This window comes from Dama dama, chromosome 6 (assembly GCF_033118175.1).
Source record: "Dama dama isolate Ldn47 chromosome 6, ASM3311817v1, whole genome shotgun sequence".
NCBI classification, from domain to species: domain Eukaryota; kingdom Metazoa; phylum Chordata; class Mammalia; order Artiodactyla; family Cervidae; genus Dama; species Dama dama.
In genome coordinates, this window is record NC_083686.1 from 32,208,268 (window position 1) to 32,231,864 (window position 23,597).

Here is a 23,597-nt window from a genome sequence, read left to right on the forward strand (position 1 = left end):
GGACCATGAAGCATGGATAAACATTAGATGGTAGAAATGGCAATCCTGGGTGTGTTAATCTTGGAGGTAGGAAAGCACTTGCCATTCAATGAATGTGTATGTGTTGGTCCTCAGTCATGTCCAACTCTCTGCAACTCCATAGATAGTAGTCCAACAGGCTCCTCTGTCCATGGAATTCTCTAGGCAAGAACACTGGAGTGGGTTGCCATGCCCTTCTCCAGGAGATCTTCCTGACCCAGGGATCAAAACCAGGTTTCTCTGCATTGTGGGCAGATTCTTTACCATTTGAGCTACCCAGGAAGCCATTCAAGGAATAGAACTGTGAGAAATAGCTCAAGGAAAGTCAAGTTTTAGGTAAAGTCATTGTGAGGATAATACAGTGTCCTGTACATTGTGTCAAGCACTTAGCCTACATGGTCTCCGTTGATAACAACTACCTTACATGTACAATCTTGTTAGATTCCATTCTTACTTAAGAGAAAAGGGAAGCTCAGGAAGATTTATGCCAAACAACTAGTTACTAGTGGTCCTGGCCTTGGGACAGAGGTCATGCCCTTCCTGTTAGAGCACGCTGTAATGGAACAGTATTGGTAAAAAGAAATGACATTCTAAAGGACCTTGAATATTAACCAGTGAGGTTTCTATTTTATCCTGAAAGCAAGTGAGAGTTTTGATGATTTTTAAATGAAGAAATGTTATGAATATGTTTTAGGAAGATGAGTCATACCTATTAATATTATCATTCAGGTCAGTGTTCAAAAGTTTCCTCCTCAGAGAGGCCTTTCCTAACCACCATAAAGATAGCCTCCCACCATTTTCTGCCCAATTATTCTGCTTTATTTTCCTTATAGCATTCATAAATATCTCATATTAAGTCTTTACTATTTTCTTGATTCACTTAGTAAAATAATGCTTGACTAGATTAGTTAACTCCACTTCCCATAAGGAATTATCAAAATAGAACTGATGAATCCTATATCAAAACCTACTTCCATCAGTAAATCCATTCCTTCAAAAATGTGCAGAGAGTCCAGGGAGAATTTTTAGATTAAGTGTGTTTCCAATGAGTAATGCTGTGGCAGAATTTTTTTTTTAATTGAAGTATAATGGCTTTACAGTATCATGTTAGTTTCTGCTGTACCATGAAGTGAATCAGCCATATGTTTACATATATCCCCTCTCTCTTGAGCCTCCCTCCCATCCCCATCCCACCCTTCTAGGTCATCACAGAGCAACCTGTGTTATATATAAACTTCCTACTAGCTATCTATTTTACATATGGTAGTGTATATATTGTAACAGAATTATTGTATCAAAAAAAAAACAAAAAAAACACAATGTACGTTTAAGTCCTTTGTCAGAGAGTGCTGTGGTAGGTACAATTGGTTTCACTGAGGAGGAGCCACAGTATCAGGAAAGGGGTAGACAGAATCTGAGTCAGAACACTGATTCACCAATTTGTGGTGATATTTCTTGGGTGGACCTGTCAGATGACCAATCCACATTATGTCTGTCTTAGTATCCAACTCAAAGAGAATTTTCATTTCTTCCTTTAAATCACAGATCCAAGTTGTCATCAACACTTGTTAAACAAGTTTCCTTTTAATTGCTTTCTGCTAGTGCACCCAGCCCTTAAGATCCCAAGTATCACTGAGGTTAGTACATTTACCTGAGAAGCACTGATCAGGACAAAAGAAGTACAGAAGTTTCCTTTATCGTTACTAACATCAACAGCCATTATATCAGTACATTATGTACAGGTAAGTGGAGACTTGCTTGACTAAAATTCTGACATAAAAAGGATGAACACTTTCCCCACTATGACTCCCACCCAAGGGTTGCAGTAAAACAATTGAGTTTGAGGGGAATTTGTAATTTTTCCACAGCAGTTTGGATTTCCTATCTGGAGGCAACCCTATTATTTACATGTTGTATCTGGGATCTATAGGTTTCTTTTGTTTGTTTGTTTGTTTTTAGCAATTTGGGGAGTGCTTCAAAAAGCTAACATGCAGCTTAACATTCTGTGAATGAAAAACAATATTAATGTGTGACTGCTTTTTACTTAAAATTTTTTTAACTTTATATTGGAGTATTTAGTTGATTAATAATGTGTTAGTTTCAGATGTACAGAAAAGTGACTCAGTTATACATATATATATGTATCCTTTTTCAAATTCTTTTCCCATTTAGGTTATTACCAAGTATTGAGCAGAGTTCGCTGTGCTACACAGTAGGTCTCTTGTTGGTTATCTACTTTATATTTTTATTTATTAAAAAAATATGATTGCTTTACAACGTTGTGTTATTTACTACAGTACAGCAAAGCAAATTCACTATACATTTTCATATATCCCCTCTTTTTTTGGATTTCCTAGCCATTTAGGTCAATGTGTGACTATTTTAAAGTGGAGAGAAGGAAGCAGAGATATAATTTTCTTCTCTCATAAAGCTAATGTCAAATTGTTGTTGGTGGTAATGATTATGAATCCTTCATTTTTGTTTAATATCTGTGGTTTCTGAAGTGCTTTCATGGATATAACTTTCAATCTCACAGTACCATTACTTCATAAGGGTTCCCTATAGAATAATATATAAAATTATGTATTTTTATCTGTAAAATGTTCATAAACTAGAATAGTGTAACTATGTATAGACATGTGTTACCTCAAGTATCTAATTAGATTACTACTTCATCATGTGAACAATGATTATTCATGCCAACCTTTTAAAAACATGCATGGAGTTTTCATTGCAATGTGTACAATATACCAAAATTAACTGATCCTAATTTATAATATTTATATTATATATTAAACATTATAAATTAGGATAACTGAAATACAAACTCATACTTTACAGAAATATTTCTCTAAAAAATGTGCATCCTAACATAATACTTTTAATTAACTATGCTCCAATATAAAATAAAAATAAATTCATGTAAAAATGTAATTAGAAGGAGCATGCTCAGTCAGGGGATTCCTGGAGAGAAGGATTGGGAGTTTGGGATTAGCATATGCAAACTATTATACATAGAATGGATAAACAACAAAGTCCTACTGTGTGGCACAAGGAAACTATATTCAATACCTTCTGATAAACATATTGGAAGAATATGAAAAGAATGTATATATATGTGTAACTGAATCACTTTCCTGTATAGTAGAAATTAACAAAACATTGTAAATCAGCTATATTTGAATGAAATAAATTTTTAATTTTTAAAAAAGAAAGAGCATGCTCACTACAATAAAGCATACTAAGAATATTTTTCTTGAGCTAAAGTAAATATTGTTATGTGATTTCTTTTTTATTAAAAATGTTATGATATTTGTAACCCTGATATTTTCTTATTAGTCACATCTTTGGTCTATCCGTTAAGGAAAGAGCATTCACTCACAATTAAAAGTGGAGAAGAAACAAAAAGATTGTTTTGTTCTGTTTCGTTTTGCCTGGAAGTTAGTCATCACCTTTATGCTGGGTGGGCAATATTATTTTTATTTATAGAGCACCTCCTCCTTCTCCATCATTCTGACACTTGTGTGAAGTCCTAAACTGAAAGAATTGAAAGGATTAAGCCATTGTTTCTAAGCACTGCTAATTAGCCAGGAAAGGTTCAAGCCCTAGCTCAGTGAGTAACTTCTCAGGGTGAGGCAATAATCTGATTGCCTGGGGGATCTGGGGGGAATCTTAAAGCATGGTTGCCTCTGCAGGTGCATTTGATGAGACCTTAGGTCTCATCCTGTGCAGTCTGTGGCTGCACAGGAGTTCTGAGTGGTGAAAGACCAAGAGGGAGAAAGGAAACACTGCAAGTGAATGTAAAGACTTCAAAACCATATTTTATCAATTTCAATTTCTTTTCTAGGGCTAGTCCAATGAAATGGGGAAACTCTTACAAGAAAGCTATGTTTTAGATCCTTGCCACAGAAGCTTTGAGAATTCATGGCAGTGAGATGGGCACTGCTCTGATCCAATATGGCACTTCATATTTGTGTGTATTCTTTTGATATAATAAGGACATAGTAAATAATATAGGATCATGATCATAGTATAAAAATTATAATAAACTTAGGCATTAAGAAGTCCCAAGGCACTTCTATTCTTTTCTCTTCCTGGCCCCCCCTAACTGGCAAGGTCTTCACTTGCTAACTTTTTCCACTACCCATTGATCAGGGGAGGGAACTAGTGTCTAAGTAAAGGTCACTTGGCATCATCATAACTCCTGAAAAATAATTTCATAGCACAGATCCAGAGAGGTTCAGTCATAAGCTTTAAGGTAAGTTCATAGGCTTCACTTCCTTCTTCCCCTTTCTTCCTTCTTTCCTTCCTCTCTCCTTCCATCCTTTCTTCTTTCCTTCCTTCCTGTCTTCAAATGTCTTTTGCTACTAATGTGTTTCGATTATGGATATTCTAGGGGTGAGCAAGAGAAAATAAATAAAGATTTGGAATGGCTGACTTTTCTAATATGTCTTTCTTATTCATATTCTTTACTTGCAGACCAGTGACAGTTTCTCGGCCATCTTTGCCACTGTGGGTGATTGTCCTCATTGTGTTTGGAGTGGTGGCAATCCTAGGAACCACTATTGGTCTTCTAGTTCATTTTTTGGCAGTAGGTTGGTAAAGAATACATTTCTATTTCTTTAAGTTTGTTGCAATTTTCATTTCTATTTCTACAAGACAAAGAAACAATTGCAAATAACAAATAATTTCATTTTAGAAAGGCCATTAATGATCCAAGATCCCAGAAATAAGAATTGTCAACATGTGTCAGTGTATTACAGACATTATTTTGAATATACACAAGCAACATAATGTATGCTTTATAAAGACATGAGTGCATAGATAATTGGTAAAAAGTGAAAGTCTCTCAGTTGTGTCCAACTCTTTGCCACCCCATGGACAACACACCCATGGAATTCTCCAGGCCAGAATACTAGAGTGGGTAGCCCTTCCCCTCTCTAGGGTATCTTCCCAACCCAGGTCTCCAACATTGCAGGTGGATTTTTTACCATCTGAGCCACCAAGATTCTTTACCAGCATAATGTATGCTATATAAAGACATGAGTGTGTGGAAAATTGGTAGATAGGCAGAAAAAGTAATCTACCAAGATAGTATCAAGGGTGTTATTTTATATTGATAATTAAAATATTATACTCATTGTATATGATAAAGAGAGAAGGAAATGGTAACCCACTCCAGTATCCTTGCCTGAAAAATCCCATGGACGGAGGAGCGTGGTAGGCTACAGTCCATGTGATGAACAGAAATCAAAGAATATTGAATTTTGACTATTTGTTTCTTGATAACAAAGATGTTAACAATAAAAAGTCTTCTTAACATACATTTTAAAAAAGACTTGGAAAAACAAGAGAGAAGTTGGAGTCATTTTTTAAAATCATGTTTTTGTTTTCCTTTTTTTTTGGTAGGTGATTTTTTTTTTTTTTTTCATTTATTTATATTAGTTGGAGGTTAGTTACTTTACGATATTGTAGTGGGTTTTGCCATACATTGACATGGATTTACATGTGTTCCCCATCCTGAACCCCCCTCCCACCTTCCACCCCATCCCATCCCTCTGGGTCATCCTAGTGCACCAGCCCTGAGCACCTCTCTCATGCATCAAACCTGGACTGGCGATCTGTTTCACAATTGATAATATACATGTTTCAATGCTATTCTCTCAGATCATCCCACCCTCACTTTCTCCCACAGAGTCCCAAAGTCTGTTCTATACTTCTGTGTCTCTTTTTCTGTCTTGCATATAGGGTTATCATTACCATCTTTTTAAATTCCATATATATGTGTTAGTATACTGTATTGGTGTTTATCTTTCTGGCTTACTTCACTCTGTATAATGGGCTCCAGTTTCATCCACCTCATTAGAACTGATTCAAATCTATTCTTTTTATTGGCTGAGTAATATTCCATGGTGTATATGTACCAGAGCTTTCTTATCCATTCGTCTGCTGATGGACATCTAGGTTGCTTCCATGTCCTGGCTATTATAAACAGTGCTGCAATGAACACTGGGGTACACGTATCTCTTTCAGTTCTGGTTTCCTCAGTGTGTATGCCCAGGAGTGGGATTGCTGGGTCATACGGCAGTTCTATTTCCAGTTTTTTTTAAGGAATCTCCACACTGTTCTCTATAGTGGCTGTACTAGTTTGCATTCCCACCAACAGTGTAAGAGGGTTCCCTTTTCTCCACAGCCTCTCCAGCATTTATTGCTTGTAGACTTTTGGATAGCAGCCATTCTGACTGGCGTGAAATGGTACCTCATTGTGGTTTTGATTTGCATTTCTAGTTGGATCTCCTTGCAGTCCAAGGGACTCTCAAGAGTCTTCTCCAACACCATAGTTCAAAAGTATCAATTTTTCGACACTCAGCTTTCTTCACAGTCCAACTCTCACATCCATACATGACCACTGGAAAAACCATAGCCTTGACTGGACAGACCTTTGTTGGCAAAGTAATGTCTGTGCTTTTTAATATGCTGTCTAAGTTGGTCATAACTTTCCTTCCAAGGAGTAAGCGTCTTTTAATTTAATGGCTGCGGTCACCATCTGCAGTGATTTTGGAGCCCCAAAAAATAAAGTCTACACTGTTTCCACTGTCCCCCCATCTATTTCCCATGAGGTGATGGGACCAGGTGGCATTATCTTAGTTTTCTGAATGTTGAGCTTTAAGCCAACTTTTCCACTCTCCTCTTTCACTTTTATCAAGAGGCTTTTTAGTTCCTCTTCACTTTCTGCCATAAGGGTGGTGTCTACTGCATATCTGACGTTATTGATATTTCTCCCGGCAATCTTAATTCCAGCTTGTGCTCTTCCAGCCCAGCGTTTCTCATGATGTACTCTGCATATACGTTAAATAAGCAGGGTGACAATATACAGCCTTGATGTACTCCTTTTCCTATTTGGAACCAGTCTGTTGTTCCATGTCCAGTTCTAACTGTTGCTTCCTGACCTGAATACAGGTTTCTCAAGAGGCAGGTCACGTGGTCTGGTATTCCCATCTCCTTCAGAATTTGGTTGTCTATTCTTGCCTCCTTTGTCGAATATAAGGTGTCCATAGGTACATGGATTTATCTCTGGGCTTTCTATTTTGTTCCATTGATCTATATTTCTGTCTTTGTGCCAGTACCATACTGTCTTGATGACTGTGGCTTTGTAGCAGAGCCTGAAGTCAGGCAGGTTTATTCCTCCAGTTCCATTCTTCTTTCTCAAGATTGCTTTGGCTATTCGAGGTTTTTTTTGTATTTCCATACAAATTGTGAAATGATTTGTTTTAGTTCTGTGAAAAATACTGTTGGTAGCTTGATAGGGCTTGCATTGAATCTATAGATTGCTTTGGGTAGTATACTCATTTTCTTAATATTGATTCTTCCAATCCATGAACATGGTATATTTCTCCATCTATTTGTTTCATCTTTGATTTCTTTCATCAGTGTTTTATAGTTTTCTATATATAGTTCTTTTGTTTCTTTAGGTAGATATATTCTTAAGTAGTTTATTCTTTTAGTTGCAATGGTGAATGGTATTGTTTCCTTAATTTCTCTTTCTGTTTTCTCATTGTTAGTGTATAGGAATGCAAGGGATTTCTGTGTGTTAATTTTATATCCTGCAACTTTACTATATTCACTGATTAGTTCTAGTAATTTTCTGGTAGAGTCTTTAGGGTTTTCTATGTAGAGAATCATGTCATCTGCAAACAGTGAGAGTTTTACTTCTTCTTTTCCAATCTGGATTCCTTTTATTTCTTTGTCTGCTCTGATTCCTGTGGCCAAAACTTCCAAAACTATGTTGAATAGTAGTGGTGAGAATGGGCATTCTTGCCTTGTTCCTGACTTTAGGGGAAATGCTTTCAACTTTTCACCATTGAGGATAATGTTTGCTGTGGGTTTGTCATATATAGCTTTTATTATGTTGAGGTATGTTCCTTCTATTCCTGCTTTCTGGAGAGTTTTTATCATAAATGGATGTTGAATTTTGTCAAAGACTTTTTCTGCATCTATTGAGATAATCATATGGTTTTTATCTTTCAATTTGTTAATGTGGTGTATTACATTGATTAATTTGCAGATATTAAAGAATCCCTGCATTCCTGAGATAAAGCCCGCTTGGTCATGATGTATGATCTTTTTAATATGTTGTTGGATTCTGTTTGCTAGAATTTTGTTAAGGATTTTTGCATCTATGTTCATCAGTGATATTGGCCTGTAGTTTTCTTTTTTGTGACATCTTTGTCTGGTTTTGGCATTAGGGTGATCGTGGCCTCATAGAATGAGTTTGGAAGTTTACCTTCTTCTTCAATTTTCTGGAAGAATTTGAGCAAGATAGCTGTTAGCTCTTCTCTAAATTTTTGGTAGAATTCAGCTGTGAAGCCGTCTGGTTCTGGGCTTTTGTTTGCTGGAAGATTTCTGATTATAGTTGCGATTTCCATGCTTGTGATGGGTCTGTTAAGATCTTCTGTTTCTTCCTGGTTCAGTTTTGGAAAGTTATACTTTTCTAAGAATTTGTCCATTTCTTCCAAGTTGTCCATTTTATTGCCATATAGCTGCTGGTAGTAGTCTTTTATGATCCTTTGTATTTCAGTGTTGTCTGTTGTGATCTCTCCATTTTCATTTCTAATTTTGTTGATTTGATTCTTCTCCCTTTGTTTCTTGATGAGTCTGGCTAATAGTTTGTCTTCTTTTTGTCTTCTTCTTCTGGGACTCCTATGATTCAAATGTTGGGGTGTTTCACATTGTCCCAGAGGCCCCTGCAGTTGTCCTCGTTTCTTTTTATTCTTTTTTCCTCTCTGCTTCATTTATTTCCACCATTCTATCTTCTACCTCACTTATCCTATCTTCTGTCTCCGTTATTCTACTGTTGGTTCCCTCCAGAGTGTTTTTGATCTCATTTATTGCAATATTCATTATTAATTGACCCTTTTTTATTTCTTCTAGGTCCTTGTTAAACATTTCTTGTATCTTCTCAATCCTTGTCTCCAGGCTATTTATCTGTAACTCCATTTTGTTTTCAAGATTTTGGATTATTTTTATTATCATTATTCTAAATTCTTTTTCAGGTAGATTCCCTATCTCCTCCTCTTTTGTTTGGTTTGTTGGGCATTTTTCATATTCCTTTACCTGTTGAGTATTTCTCTGCCTTTTCATCTTATTTAGATTGGTGTGTTTGGGGTGGCCTTTCTGTATTCTGGTAGCTTGTGGTTCCTCTTTATTGTGGAGGTTCCTCCCAGTGGGTGGGGTTGGCCAAGTGGCTTGTCAAGGTTTCCTGGTTAGGGGAGTTTGTGTCAGTGTTCTGGTGGGTGGAGCTGAATTTCTTCTCTCTGGAGTGCACTTGAGTGTCCAGTAGTGAGTTTTGAGATGTGTATGGGTTTGGTGTGACTTTGGGCAGCCTGTATATTGATGATCAGGGCTATGTTCCTGCATTGCTGGAGAATTTGTGTGGTATGTCTTGCTCTGGAACTTATTGGCTTTTGGGTGGAGCTTGGTTTCAGTGTAGGTATGGAGGCTTTTGGATGACCTCTTGTTAATTAATGTTCCCTGTAGTAAGGAGTTCTCTGGTGTTATCAGGTTTTGGGCTTAATCCTCCTGCCTCTGGTTTTCAGTCTTATTCTTCCAGTAGCCTCAAGACTTCTCTATCCATATAGCACTGATAATAAAACTTCTAGGTTAATGGTGAAAAGATTCTCCACAGTGAGGGACACCCAGAGAGGTTCACAGAGTTACATGAAGAAGAGGAGAGGGAGGAAAGAGATAGAGGTGAGCAGGAGGAGAAAAGGGGGGAATCAAGAGGGGAGACAGATCTAGGCAGCACTCTGTTCCCTAAGTGTTCTCCGCAGACCAGAACACCCACAGAGATTCACAGAGTTGGGTTGAGAAGAGAAGGGAGAGGGAGGAAATAGAGGTGACCTCCTTTCAAAGACAATGCGTTGCTTTTCTGGGTGCCTGATGTCTTCTGCCAGCGTTCAGAAGTTGTTTTGTGGAGTTTGCTCAGTGTTCAAATGTTCTTTCAATGAATTTGTGGGGGAGAAAGTGGTCTCCCCATCCTATTCCTCCACCATCTAAGGCTAGGTCCAAAATCATGTGTTTTAACTTTAGACATTATGTTATTCATATCCTGCTATGAAAGTTTAAAAATAGGCACACATACTTCTCATCTATCTGTCACACTTCCCAGTAGTTTGTTACCAATATTATTATCTTTCACTGTCAACATTTATAGCACTTTATTTTGGTTTATAATTATAATTACTAGTTGTGAAGTTTTGAATGAATATATTTTCATATTCAAATATTCATATGCTCACCATTACTCCTTTATCCATGACTTTGCTATGCTTAGATATTTTTTTTCCTCCTAAGCTTTATATACTTTAGTTTTAAGAATCAAACTGTCACAGCTTTTTATTAAAAAAAAAAGCAGACCCTCCTCCGCTACCCTTATTTCCCATTTCTCAGAGCAACCGTTTTCAATTCTTTAAGTTGATTCTTAACATTGCTATCCCTGGACTTTTCAGCTATTGATATCTATTTACTTTCTACTGTTCATGTCATACTTCACTCCCTGGCTACATGGTTGTTGATTTAGAATTTCCCTTTAGTGACTTTCTAAGAATTATTTTCAATTGTCTACTGGGTTTAACCCCCTAATGCCTGGATTTCTTTTTTATTATTTTATTCACTTGGCTGTGGGCTTCCCTGATAGTTCAGTTGGTAAAGAATCCGCCTGCAGTGCAGGAGACCTCGGTTAGATTCCTGGGTTGGGAAGATCCTCTGGAGAAGGGATAGGCTATCTGCTGAAGTATTTTTGGGCTTCCCTGCTGGCTCAGCTGGTAAAGAATCCACCTGCAAAGCAGGAGACCTGGCTTTGATCTCTGGGTTGGGAAGATCCCCTGGCAAAGGGAAAGACTACCCATTCTAGTATTCTGGCCTAGAGAATTCCGTGGACTATATAGTCCTCGGGGTCGCAAAGAGTCGGAAAGCAACTTTCACTTTCACTTAGTTGTGGAATGTATGTTCCAGAAGCTTTCAAGAAAGTTTACATTTTGACAACTCACATGTCTGAAAATATCAGAGCCTACTTTTGACCTTAATTAACTGTATAGAATTCTAGGTTGAAAAAAGTTTTCCTTTCTGAATTTTGAAGTTAGAGCTCTATAATCTTCATGCTTTTATAGTTCCTGCCGAGAATTCTGATGACATTTTGATTATAAACTTTTGAATGAAAATTCTTCTCCTACTCTCCCATCTTCTGACATCTTTTGGATTTTTTTCTTTGTTCCCAGTATTTTGAAATTTCATGGTAATTTGATATAATCTAGATCTTATTTTCATTCATTGTGCTGACATTTAGTGGGTTCTTTCAATCTATAAACTCATGTGCTTCAGTTCCTGAAATTTTTCTTAGATTATTTTTTTGATAATTTTCTAGCCTTTTTACCCTCTTTCTGGGGCTCCTGTAATTTTGATATTAGGCTTCCTAAATGTAGTCTCTAATTTTTTTATCTGTTTCTTTCTATTTTTTCATCCCTTAGTATTTTTAAAAATGACTTTCTTGGTCATTTTCTCAAGTTTATCTTCAAATCTTCTACTGAATTATTTATTTCTGCAGTTATATGTATAACTGCTTTTTAATTATCTAGTTATTCCTTTATATAACATCTTGGTTTTATTTCTTACAAAATTTTCTCCAAATGTAATAACCTGTTTTAGTTTTTAGTCTCTTTCCTCAAATGTTTTCTCTGTTTATTTTGGCAATATTTCATATTAGATCTTGTCTCAAATATATATGTTAATCTTTCAGCTCAGTGTCTGCTAATATTTAAGATTGGAGGTTAAAGAGCTGACTGAAGCTCACTATGAAAGAGATATCTGTTGACAATGATTTTAACTATAGGCTGTGTTATTTAGGTGGTTTTGTTGAGAGAATTCAAGTTACCATTAGGTTTAGATATTTTTTCTTGAACTGGTTAGAGTTCTTCGGTAGAAACTTCATTTGTTTTACATGAGCAGAGTCTGGGCTGGGGGAACAATCAAGTGGGGTAGGGGAAGAGTTCAGCATACACATGTTTAGCATGTGCACATGCTTTCAACAGTGTCTCAGTTTCACTAATCCAGAAAATTTAGCAGTTGGGGAAGACACTGGGATATAGTTGCTTCAATCATTTCAGTTCAGTTCAATCGCTCAGTCGTGTTCAACTCTTTGCGACCCCATGAATAGCAGCATGCCAGGCCTCTCTGTCCATCACCAACTCCCGGAGTTTACTCAAACTTATGTCCATCGAGTCGGTAATGCCATCCAGCCATCTCATCCTCTATTGTCCCCTTTTCCTCCTGCCCCCAATCCCTCCCAGCATCAGGGTCTTTTCCAATGAGTCAACTCTTCGCATGAGGTGGCCAAAGTATTGGAGTTTCAGCCTCAGCATCAGTCCTTCCAATGAACACCCAGGACCAATCTCCTTTAGGATGGACTGGTTGGATCTCCTTGCAGTCCAAGGGACTCTCAAGAGTCTTCTCCAACACCACAGTTCAAAAGCATCAATTCTTCGGCACTCAGCTTTCTTCACAGTCCAACTGTCACATCCATATATGACCACTGGAAAAACCATAGCCTTGACTAGAGGGACCTTTGTTGGCAAAGTAATGTCTCTGTTTTTTAATATGCTATCTAGGTTGGTTATAACTTTCCTTCCAAGGAGTAAGTGTCTTTTAATTTCATGGCTGCAATCATCATCTGCAGTGATTTTGGAGCCCCCAAAAATAAAGTCTGACACTGTTTCCCCATCTATTTCAAATGAAGTGATGGAACCAGATGCCATGATCTTGGTTTTCTGAATATTGAGCTTTAAGCCAACTTTTTCACTCTCCTTCACTTGCATCAAGAGGCTTTTTAGTTCCTCTTCACTTTCTGCCATAAGGGTGGTGTCATCTGCGTATCTAAGGTTATTGATATTTCTTCCAGCAATCTTGATTCCAGGTTTTGCTTCTTCCAGCCCAGCGTTTCTCATGATGTAATCTGCATATAAGTTAAATAAGCAGGGGGGCAATATACATCCTTGACAGACTCCTTTTCCTATTTGGAGCCAGTCTGTTGTTCCATGTCCAGTTCTAACTGTTGCTTTCTGACCTGCATACAGATTTCTCAAGACCAGACCACTTGACCTGCCTCTTGAGAAATCTCTATGCAGGTCCAGTGGTCTGGTATTCCCATCTCTTTCAGAATTTTCCACAGTTTATTGTGATCCATACAGTCAAAGTCTTTGGCATAGTTAATAAAGCAGAAATAGATGTTTTTCTGGAATTTTCTTGCTTTTTACATGATCCAGCAGATGTTGGCAATTTGATGTTGGCAGATCCTGTGCCTTTCCTAAATCCAGTTTGAACATCTGGAAGTTTACGGTTCACATACTTTTGAAGCCTGGCTTGGAGAATTTTAAGCATTACTTTGCTAGCACATGAGATGAGTGCAATTGTGCAGTAGTTTGGACATTCTTTGGCATTGCCTTTCTTTGGGATTGGAATGATAACTGACCTTTTCCAGTCCTGTGGCCACTGCTGAGTTTTCCAAATTTGCTGGTATATCGAGGGCAGCACTTTCACAGCATCATCTTTTAGGATTCAAAATAGCTCAACTGGAATTCCATCACCTCCACTAGCTTTGTTCATAGTGATGCTTCCTAAGGCCCACCTGACTTCACATTCCAGGATGTCTGGCTCTAGGTGAGTGATCACACCATTGTGATTATCTGGGTCAAGAAGATCTTTTTTGTACAATTCTTCTGTATATTCTTGCCACATCTCCTTATTATCTTCTGCTTCTGTTAGGTCCATACCATTTCTGTCCTTTATTAGCCCATCTTTGCATGAAATATTCCCTTGGTATCTCTAATTTTCTTGAAGAGATCTCTAGTCTTTCCCATTCTATTGTTTTCGTCTTTCATATTTTAATTTAATTATGGTGTCTGCCTTCTGTATTCATAAAGAACTTGTAGTTTAACAATTAAATTTATCATTTAATTATATCCTTATTAGTATCTCATGTATGCTTTTATCCATATTGAGCCTGTTTCTCCCACAAGATAATCTTCAAAGGCAATGGTCATACTACAAAACAATGTTAACATTTTTTTTTTAGTGTTTACTATATGCTGGGCACTACTATCCAGTACCTAGCATATTCCTAGATGCTTACTATCTATCACATATTAGGGGTAAGATGCATTATGTATCAAACAGCATGGTATCTATAAAAATTTAGAAGGAAAACATAATGGATTAGATGTGGGCTTCAGAGTCAGACAGGTCAGAAGGTCAGGTATTGATACTTGGCTCTTTTTAGTAGTTAAGTGATGTTAGGTAAATTACTGAATATTTCTGAGACCACATTTCTCTTGAAAACTGGGTATTCTTCATATGGTTTTTATAAAGTATCTTCACATAGTAGATGCTTAATGGTAATTTTTTTTTATATATTTACTTTTTATTTTACTTATTTGGCTGTGCCAGGTCTTAGTTGTAGCACATGGAGATCTTTGATCTTTGTTGCAGCATGCAACGTCTTTAGTTGCAGAATGTGGGATCTAGTTCCCTTATCAGGGACCAAACTCAGAGCCTCTGAATTGGGAACACAGAGTCGTAGCCATTGGACTACCAAGGAAGTCCCAACAATTTTTATTTATACTCCAAAAATTGATTTTTCTAGACAGATATCATTTATAGAATGTCCTAGCTTTCCTCATAGCTCAGTTGGTAAAGAATCTACCTGCAATGTTGGAGATCCTGGTTTGATTCCTGGATCGGGAAGATCTGCTGGAGAAGGGATAGTCTACCCACTCCAGTATTCTTGGGCTTCCCTTGTGGCTCAGCTGGTAAAGAATCTGCCTGCACTGTGGGAGACCGAGGTTTGATCCCTGGGTTGGGAAGATTCCCCTGGAGAAGGGAACGGGCTACCCACTCCATATTCTGGCCTGGAGAATTCCAGGGACTATACAGTCCATGGGGTAGCAAAGGGTCGGACTCGACTGAGCCACTTTCACTTTCACTTTCATCTGTCTCAATCAAGATATAACTCTTCTTTCCGACCTTTGTCTGATATAAATCTGCTCCACTATTGGTCTTACAAATACTTTCTGCAAAGCGCAGTTTATTTAATCAACTGCCCCAGAAAGATTCACAAGGCTTATCAATATATAATATGAATGCATTATTTACTATTAATAGCTGGTATTACCGTGTAATCTATATCTGGATTTGCAATCCACTTCACTTAAATAATCATTGGATCATTTCCTTATCTCACAGAAAACAAGACTTACTATTACCAAGGTAGCTTTAAAGTGCTGAATATCCCAAATAATAGAAATTATGGAAAGGAGACATCACCAGAAAATAACTATCTTAGCAAAATTCTTGAGACGAAGGTAAATTAGTATTTTCTTCTATTTAGTTCATTGTTAATTCTCTGAAATATAAATTTATTACTGGAATTTGATGTTTGACTCTATGTTCTCTTTAACAGATGTCTGATGCATTTCAGAGTTCTAGCATTTACAGACAGTACATCAGCTCTCAAGTCATCACACTGGTGTAAGTAACTAATAACTGTTAGAAAAGATACCAACCTATCACATATATCACTATATTTCAAATACCACTATAAAAGGAGTCTGTTGACAGATTACAATCATTAGCCAGTAAGTTACTAATGAATGACATCATCCTAAGCTAAATATCAGGCTAATTGTTTAGCACACAACTAAAGCAAAGTTTGAGCTATTTAGTGAAGTTCATTTTTAGTGACACTGAGAACACATTATTTCTTAAATTACATATGAATCATTTCTCTAATATTCAAAGTTTTTATGTTCAGCAAATACTAACTGGTCTCTTAGACCAATGTTTAATGGTATAACATTTTTATTTAGCTATAACATAAATACATATCCTGTTTTTTCATGTTTTTCTATTCTTGTAAGTTAGTTAAACACCTTGGAGAACTGCCCTAGAGTTCTTTTAGGGTAGAAAAGAGCATATCTATACCAGACTTTGATGCCAAGTAAATCCTTTTAGTGGCCACAACAGGAAGCAAAATAACTGTGCTGTGTTTTCTGCACAAGTTTGCAGAAATATGGACTAGCTAATGGAGCTCTGTGTGCTGTACTTTATCACTGCTGTGTCTGATTCTTTGCGACCCCATGGACTGTAGCCCAACAGGCTCCTCTGTCCATGGGGACTCTCCAGGCAAGAATACTGGAATGGGTTGCTATGGCTTCCTCCAGGGAATCTTCCCAACCCAGGGATCAAACCCAGGTCTCCCGCATAGCATGTGGATTCTTTACTATCTGAGCCACCAGGAAAGCCCAAGAATACTGGAGTGGGTAACCTATCCCTTTTCCAGGGGATCTTCCCGATCCAGGAATTGAACTGGAACTCATATATTGCCGGCAGATTCTTTACCAGCTGAGCCACCAGGGAAATCCAATGGAGCTCTGGAATAGGAGTTAAACAACCGGATGCAGCTTTGCTACTTAGTAACCCTCGAGTCTTGAATGAATCACTACATCACTCTGACTCTGCTTCCCTGTCTGTGAATAGTGATAATAACACATACACTGCATTCCTCATAAAACTATACTCAAGATCAAAAAAGATAATGTGTATGGAAATATTTGCAAGTAAACACTTTTCCAATGAAGGCTATTATCACTTTTACCTTAATCAAGGCCACCAGACTATGTCTGCCCTTCTTCCCCTGCTCCTGGAACTCAAGTGGACTCCTAGAATTTCAGGATGGTTCAAAAGCTCAACTAGAATTAATTTTGGCAATTTATTTTATTTTATTTTATTTTATTTTGGGGGGGAGATTGATTTTAGTATTGGAAACAGTGGGAGGCTAACACTAAAGGGTGTCTTTCAAACAGGACTGCAACCACCCTAAGGCTTCTGCTTGGTTTTCCCACACACGTAACTTTGGGTATCTATAGGAAGTGTGAGCCCATGAAAAGCGATGGAGAGGCTACAGGTCCAAGGTTTTCATTTGGGCACACCTTGCTGATGGCTCAGACAGTAAAGAATCTGCCTGCAATGTGGGAGACCCAGGTTCAATCCCTGGGTCTGGAAGATGCCCTGGAAAAGGGAATAGCAACCCACTCCAGTATTCTTGCCTGGGAAATTCCATGGACAGAGGAGCCTGGTGTGCTACAGTCAGTGGGGTCACAAAGAGACACGACCGAGCTTCTAATACTTTTGACTTTCAACTGCTACTATAATCAAACTTGTATTAGCTGAGTGCTACCTAGGAATGACTATTTATTTATATAACAAAAGATAATCATTCATTAGAAATATCTAAAGCATAATAATACCACTTCGGACACTGACCTCAGTACTTGACAATTCTTACAAGTCCATTAGCCAGCCTCTTGGACTGCCCCCACCTGCATTCCAATACCAACCAAATCTGTCCTGAACATGACAGTCAGGTTAATCTTCCAGAAGCACAGCTTTATTCAACAACTTCTCTTTACCACTACCCCTTGGCTAACATTCAAATCCTCTTCCATCTGAGCTCAGTCTCCTAGACACTGTTGTCACTGGCTAACTTGGCATAGAGACAAAGTGCATAGTGTAATCAGCCTAAGTTAGGGAGTCAGTTGTACTGTATCTGGATCTTAGTTTAATTACTGTGTAATCTTTAGCACATTGCATGTTTATGTGCTCAGTCATGTCTGATTCTTTGAGATGCCATGGGCTGAAGCCTATCAGGCTCCCCTCTTCAAGGGATTTTCCAGGCAAGAATACTAGAGTGGATTGCTATTCCCTTCTCCAGGGGATATTCCCAACCCAGAGATTGAACCTGGGAAACCTGCATTAGCAGGAAGATTCTTTGCCACTGCACCGCCAGGCCAGGGAAGCCTCTGAACACATTAGGTAGACTTTCAAAGTCTCATGTTTTCCTTGTCTGCAAAAGGAAGGTAATGACGCCTAAGGTGCAGGGTTGTTGTGGAGACTAAGTGTGATAATAAATGTGATAACATAGTACCTGGAACACAGCAGACACCCAGTAAATGCTAATTAATATTATTGCCATCCAGTTATTCTGCAGTACTATTCCTCCTTTGCTCTGCCTGATAAGCAATTTTTGCTTGATGATGAAATAGTGATAAAAATATTTTAAGGTCTAGTGTGTATGTTACCTCTTCAATAAAAATTTCTCTGATACTTTAAGTAAACCATGACTTGCCTTATTTTCAGATGAGATAAACATCTTATTGCTTTGCCTCATTTATTATAAGTCATTTGTATAGATGTCATCTCTCTTAGAAATCTGGAAACCTCTTGAGAGTAGGAACTATGTTATAGTCACCCTTGTATCACCCCATAACACCTCGTCACTTTTCATAGCAGCTCAATAAATGACTGATGAATGTAGGAATAAATGATCCCAGTTCCTGTGTGATACTTCTACTCTGTGCCTCAAGCCTTTCCTACATTTTTAGATGTGTAGAACCACTTGTCTTCTAAACTGAATAGCTGTAGGCACACTGTCACCCAGCAAACGTAGGCAGCTGGATGATCCTGTGATTGACTTAAGGTGAAGGTATTACACACAGCTACAAAAGAACAGAAGTGAAGATATAAGAGTTCAGGGAATAAAGACATAATGCTCGTTTTTAGCAACATATGAAACCTTTACTGTGTTTTTAGTCCTGCTGACAACAGTGTGACAGCACATATATGGCTCGTATTCAAGGCGCCCAAATCAGTGAAGGAAAACACAAGAAGAGGAATTGAAAGCATCTTACGTCAAATGCTGAAGAACCACTCAGGATCCTTGACTACAGATCCTGATTCGCTTACACTTGAGGGTAAGCTTATGTTCTAGATGGAAGCAGTGTTACTTTCATCTTTTTATCCTGGACATATATCACAAGTCCCAGGCACAAAGCTGATTCTCATTTTTTTTTAAGAAAAGTCATGGTTTTATATCAGAGCAACAGTTTGTATTCTTCATTATTAAAACACACTTAGATCATAATAATGCCACACCTTAAAACTGGTTCTCTGAGGGGAAAGCTGCTCTTTATTCTAAAGTAAGTAGTAAAACTTTGAACAATCCTTACAGTAGTGATGTATTCTTGTATTCTTTTCATGATCTCCTATGACTTTCAGACATAGGATTCGATCAGCCATTATAAGACAAGTCAATTTTTAAAAGTTATTTTTGCTTACTGACAGGAATCAGGTTCACCTGGAGGTCTTCCTGTTCTTCAAAAGAAATGTAATAGTAATTTTCCACTTTGAATGATATAGAATACAATCCCAATTAAATAAAAAGACGTTTCTTATGTGGAACTATGAAGATGGTATTTCCATATCTCACATTCATATATAGTAAAAGAACAATTCAAATAAGCCAATATTTTCTCCTTTCTGTTGACACTTTATCCTGAGATTCAAAATTATTTCTCTCTGGACCTACCATCACCAGCCCCAGGGTCAGTGACTAATGCTAGTCATTAAATTTACAATGGGCCTTTTCTTCTATTTCAGAAATCAGTAAGGTCAAAGCTGAAAAGATAATCAACAACCGTAAGTTCAGATACTTTTTAATTAAATGTATGTGATGATGTAAAACTTATCAATCAAGATTTGTTATTCTGAATCAGACACAGTTCTAATTGTTTTACATGTAACTCATTCAATCCTCACAACAATCCTAGATAAGTATTATTATTATTTCTTTTGGAAGGACTGATGCTGAAAAGCTGAAGCTCCAATATTTTGTCACCTGATGTGAAGAGTAAACTCATAGGAAAAGATCCTGATACCGTGAAAAATTAAAGGCAAAAGGAGAAGGGTTAGATAGCATCACTGACTCAATGGACATGAATCTAAGCAAACTCTGGGAGACAGTGGAGGACAGAGGAGCCTGGGCAACCGTAGTCCATGGGGTCACAGAGAGTCAGATGCGATTTAGCAACTGAACAACAAAAATTATTATTCCACTTTAGAGATGAGGAAACTGAAGCATAAAGAAGTGAAGTAATTTCCTCAAGTTCATCCAGCTTGTAAATGATGGGGCCGGAATTCAGACCACGGAGTCTGGTTGCAGCGTCCATGTACTTAATGGTGTCTTTATACGCCTTGCACAGTTTCCATATCCTCCAAGTGCTGAAGAGTCTTGGAGATGCTATGATGGGTAGGAAGGTGATCCAGGGGTTGCTAGTGATACCTGTGTAGATTGCATTCTGTTCCTTTCAGTGAGAGACATTGTCAGATAGAACACAAGGATAACTCAGCTCAATCTCAGTTTTGTAGTCAAACAGGATCTTTCTATTCTCAACAGTATAACACTGACTCTTCCTGACAGGCTGTGGGAGACGACCAAGGATGTCAGCTACCTATGATAGAATCAAGGGTGGATCCACTGCTCAGGAAGGAGAGTGGCCCTGGCAAGCAAGTCTCAAAAAGAACGGCAAGCACTACTGTGGGGCATCTTTGATCAATGACAGATATCTGGTGACTGCAGCTCACTGCTTTAAAAAGTAAGTTCATCATATTGCCTGAGGTTAGGTCTTCCCTGGTGGCTCAGACAGTTAAAGACTGCCTGCAGTGCAGGAGACCTGGGTTCAATCCCTGGGTCGGGAAGAACCCCTGGAGAAGGGAACAGCTACCCACTCCAGTACCCTTGCCTGGAGAATTCCATGGACAGAGGAGGCTGGTGGGCTACAGTACGTGGGGTTGCAAAGAGTCGGACACAATTGAGTGACTAAGACTTTATTTTAGGGAGGCTAAATGTCCAGTTTACACCTGTTTTCCCAGGGTATTCAGCAATAGGATTCCTTCTCATTCCCAAGTGTTCTGGTTTGAAACACAAATCATATGATAAGCCAATCTAAGGCTTTCCTACCTTATCAGTAAGATTGGAAAAAGTAATTCATTCTTGACATCTTATTTCTCACATGATTCTTATCTCTCATCACTTCATACTGCAGACATCCCAAATGACTTGCAATTATTATCACACATAATCCTATTTCATACCTCCTTCCCACTCTGCACCTGCCTGTCTCCTTCTCTTCTCATCTTTTAGGCAAGATTGACTTAGTTCTATAGTCTCATCAAAATGCTACTTTTCCTAAGAAATCGTCCAGTCCCTAGAGCATACAGATTTAAGTCCTCCTATTTTGTGGTCACACAACCATTTAGGCAATGATAACTTTTTGTGTTCATGCCCATCTTTCATTAGATTTAAATTTCTTGAAGGCATGAACCATTTAATTTCTACATCTTAATCATCTTACATAGTGTAGGTATAGGGACTCAAAGAAGATTTTTCAAGTGAATTTTAAAAAATCAGATTGTATCACTGCTAATGGGTTGCAAGGCAAGAAATTGTCATCAATGTCATGAAAAGACTATAACAGATGCAACCTGTACCTCTATTTCTCTGAAATGAATGCAAAATACATGATTTTTGTTTCTTTTAGTTCACGAGATCCAAGGAACTATACTGTCACCTTTGGCACCAAAGTAAATCTCCCCTATATGCGACACTATGTTCAGCAAATTTTTATTCATGAAAACTACATCAAGGGTGAACTTCATGATGATATTGCAGTTATATTGCTTACTGAAAAAGTTTTATATAAGAACGATGTCCATTCAGTTTGTCTTCCTGAAACCACACAGATTTTTCCACCAGGTGAAGGAGTTGTTGTCACAGGATGGGGAGCACTTTCACATGATGGTAAGTTAAGTTTTGAGTAGGAACTTAATATGCAAGGTACAAAAGAAACAAGGGGAAAAAATGATCTAGGGACAGAACGAAAGGATCATTTACCCCTGGAGGCCCAATACTTCCAGGAAATGGTTCAAGGAAGGTGCATATGAAGTTATGACTTTGCAAATCCTGGATTTGGAACATTCCAAGGAGGCCAGTTTGGTAGTGTAAGCTCCTTGACCTGGAGAACCTAACTAAAAAGGTGCTGCTGCAAAGATGTAAGAAGGGAAATAAGGACAAAGAAAGACAGCATTAGAAAGATGTTTCAAACTATTCTTTAAAAATTTCTTTTTCTTTGGTTTGAGTGAGGGAAAGGGGTATTTTCATTCTTAGAATGTGAAAGTGAAGTTGCTCAGTCATGCCTGACTCTTCAAAACCCCATGGACTATAGCCTACTAGGCTCCTCCGTCCATGGGATTTTCCAGGCAAGAGTACTGGAGTGGGTTGCCATTCCCTTCTCCAGAGGATCTCCCCAACCTAGGGATAACCCGGGTCTCCTGCATCACTGGCAGACGCTTTACCATCTGGGCCACCAGGGAAGCCCAATTCTTTACAAATCTCTTTTTCTTTGGTTTGAGTGGTGGAAAGGGGCTTTTTCACTCTTAAAATAGAGTCAAGTACATGTCTTATATAGAGACAACAAAGCTAGTTTTCCATCCTGCTCTGCTAAAGAGCAGCTCTTTTGCTGATAATGTCTGTGTTCATTAGGTCCATACCCAGTATTACTTCAGAAAGCACCTGTGAAGATAATTGATACAAACACTTGTAATGCTCGGGAAGGATATAATGGGATGGTACAAGACACAATGCTATGTGCTGGGTACATAGAAGGAAATATTGATGCATGCCAGGTAAGTCCGGACATTATTCACACTGACCATATAGTATACAAGCAACTATTATTTTATGTAAATTATCAATATGCAAGTAATTCTGTGCTTCAGTTAATTTACTTTTTACAATCCAGTCAAACTCCCTCTCGGCTCTGGGGCTAAAGTAACTGTCTCCTACATGCCACATGTGCTTGTAAGTGTTTAACAAATACATGTTGGACTTACTCCGAGTTAAGCACTGACTGAAGTCCTTCACAAATACGAATTCACTTAATCCTCATCGCAACTTTGTGATGTAGATGCTATCACTACTATCATTTTATAGATGAGGAAATCAAGGCAGAGGAAGGTAATTTGCAAAAGGTCACAAAGCTAGCATGTGGGAGAACAGGTATATAAACCAAAATAGCCTATCATTACAGTCCATACTCTTAGCCATATTTCACTAAATTCTCAGTCTCAGAAATGTTTAAATTACTTCTAGACTATTTCTTTTACTTTGTAGCCTCATGGCTACAGTTTTGTTACATTTCTCAGATATGAAGCCTGCTACTCCAAAGATATCCATAATATATGTCTCCCAAAGCTTTCTCATGGAACACTTATCAGTTCATACTTCAGGACTCAAGTTTCCCCCAAAGAACCCCAGGGAATATATAGGCTAGTCCATCACAGTTGAGGTTAGATTTACATCAAATACCTTACAGTCTCTATGAAGCGTGAACCACAAGCTCATCTGGGCTTACTACTTTGTGTATGTAAAGTATCTGGAAGTAAATTCTCCATAATGACAAATATTTTTTATTTAGGGTGACTCTGGAGGACCATTAGTTCATCCCAACTCTCGAAATATTTGGTACCTTGTTGGAATAGTGAGCTGGGGAGCAGAATGTGGTACAATCAATAAACCAGGAGTCTATACACGAGTGACTGCCTACCGCAACTGGATTGCATCAAAGACTGGTATCTAA

General features: G+C 38.0%; 1 protein-coding gene across 1 annotated transcript; it reads left to right on the plus strand.

Annotated features, from left to right (window-relative positions):
* Positions 1-1,752: 1,752 nt before the first annotated feature.
* On the plus strand, positions 1,753-23,597 carry LOC133058708 (transmembrane protease serine 11B-like protein). Its single transcript, XM_061145578.1, has 10 exons — positions 1,753-1,760; positions 4,498-4,613; positions 15,310-15,428; positions 15,527-15,594; positions 18,715-18,875; positions 19,561-19,599; positions 20,381-20,555; positions 21,501-21,760; positions 22,502-22,644; positions 23,436-23,597. Exons 1-10 carry the CDS (start codon positions 1,753-1,755, stop codon positions 23,595-23,597), a joined length of 1,251 nt encoding a protein of 416 aa, XP_061001561.1.

What these genes read in the sequence shown, in the direction of transcription:
- LOC133058708 (XM_061145578.1), top strand. An exon ending in AGTTCATTTTTTGGCAGTAG is followed by an intron (nt 4,614 to 15,309) that starts GTTGGTAAAGAA and finishes CTTATCTCACAG; the next exon opens with AAAACAAGACTTACTATTAC. An exon ending in TGATTCGCTTACACTTGAGG is followed by an intron (nt 18,876 to 19,560) that starts GTAAGCTTATGT and finishes CTTCTATTTCAG; the next exon opens with AAATCAGTAAGGTCAAAGCT.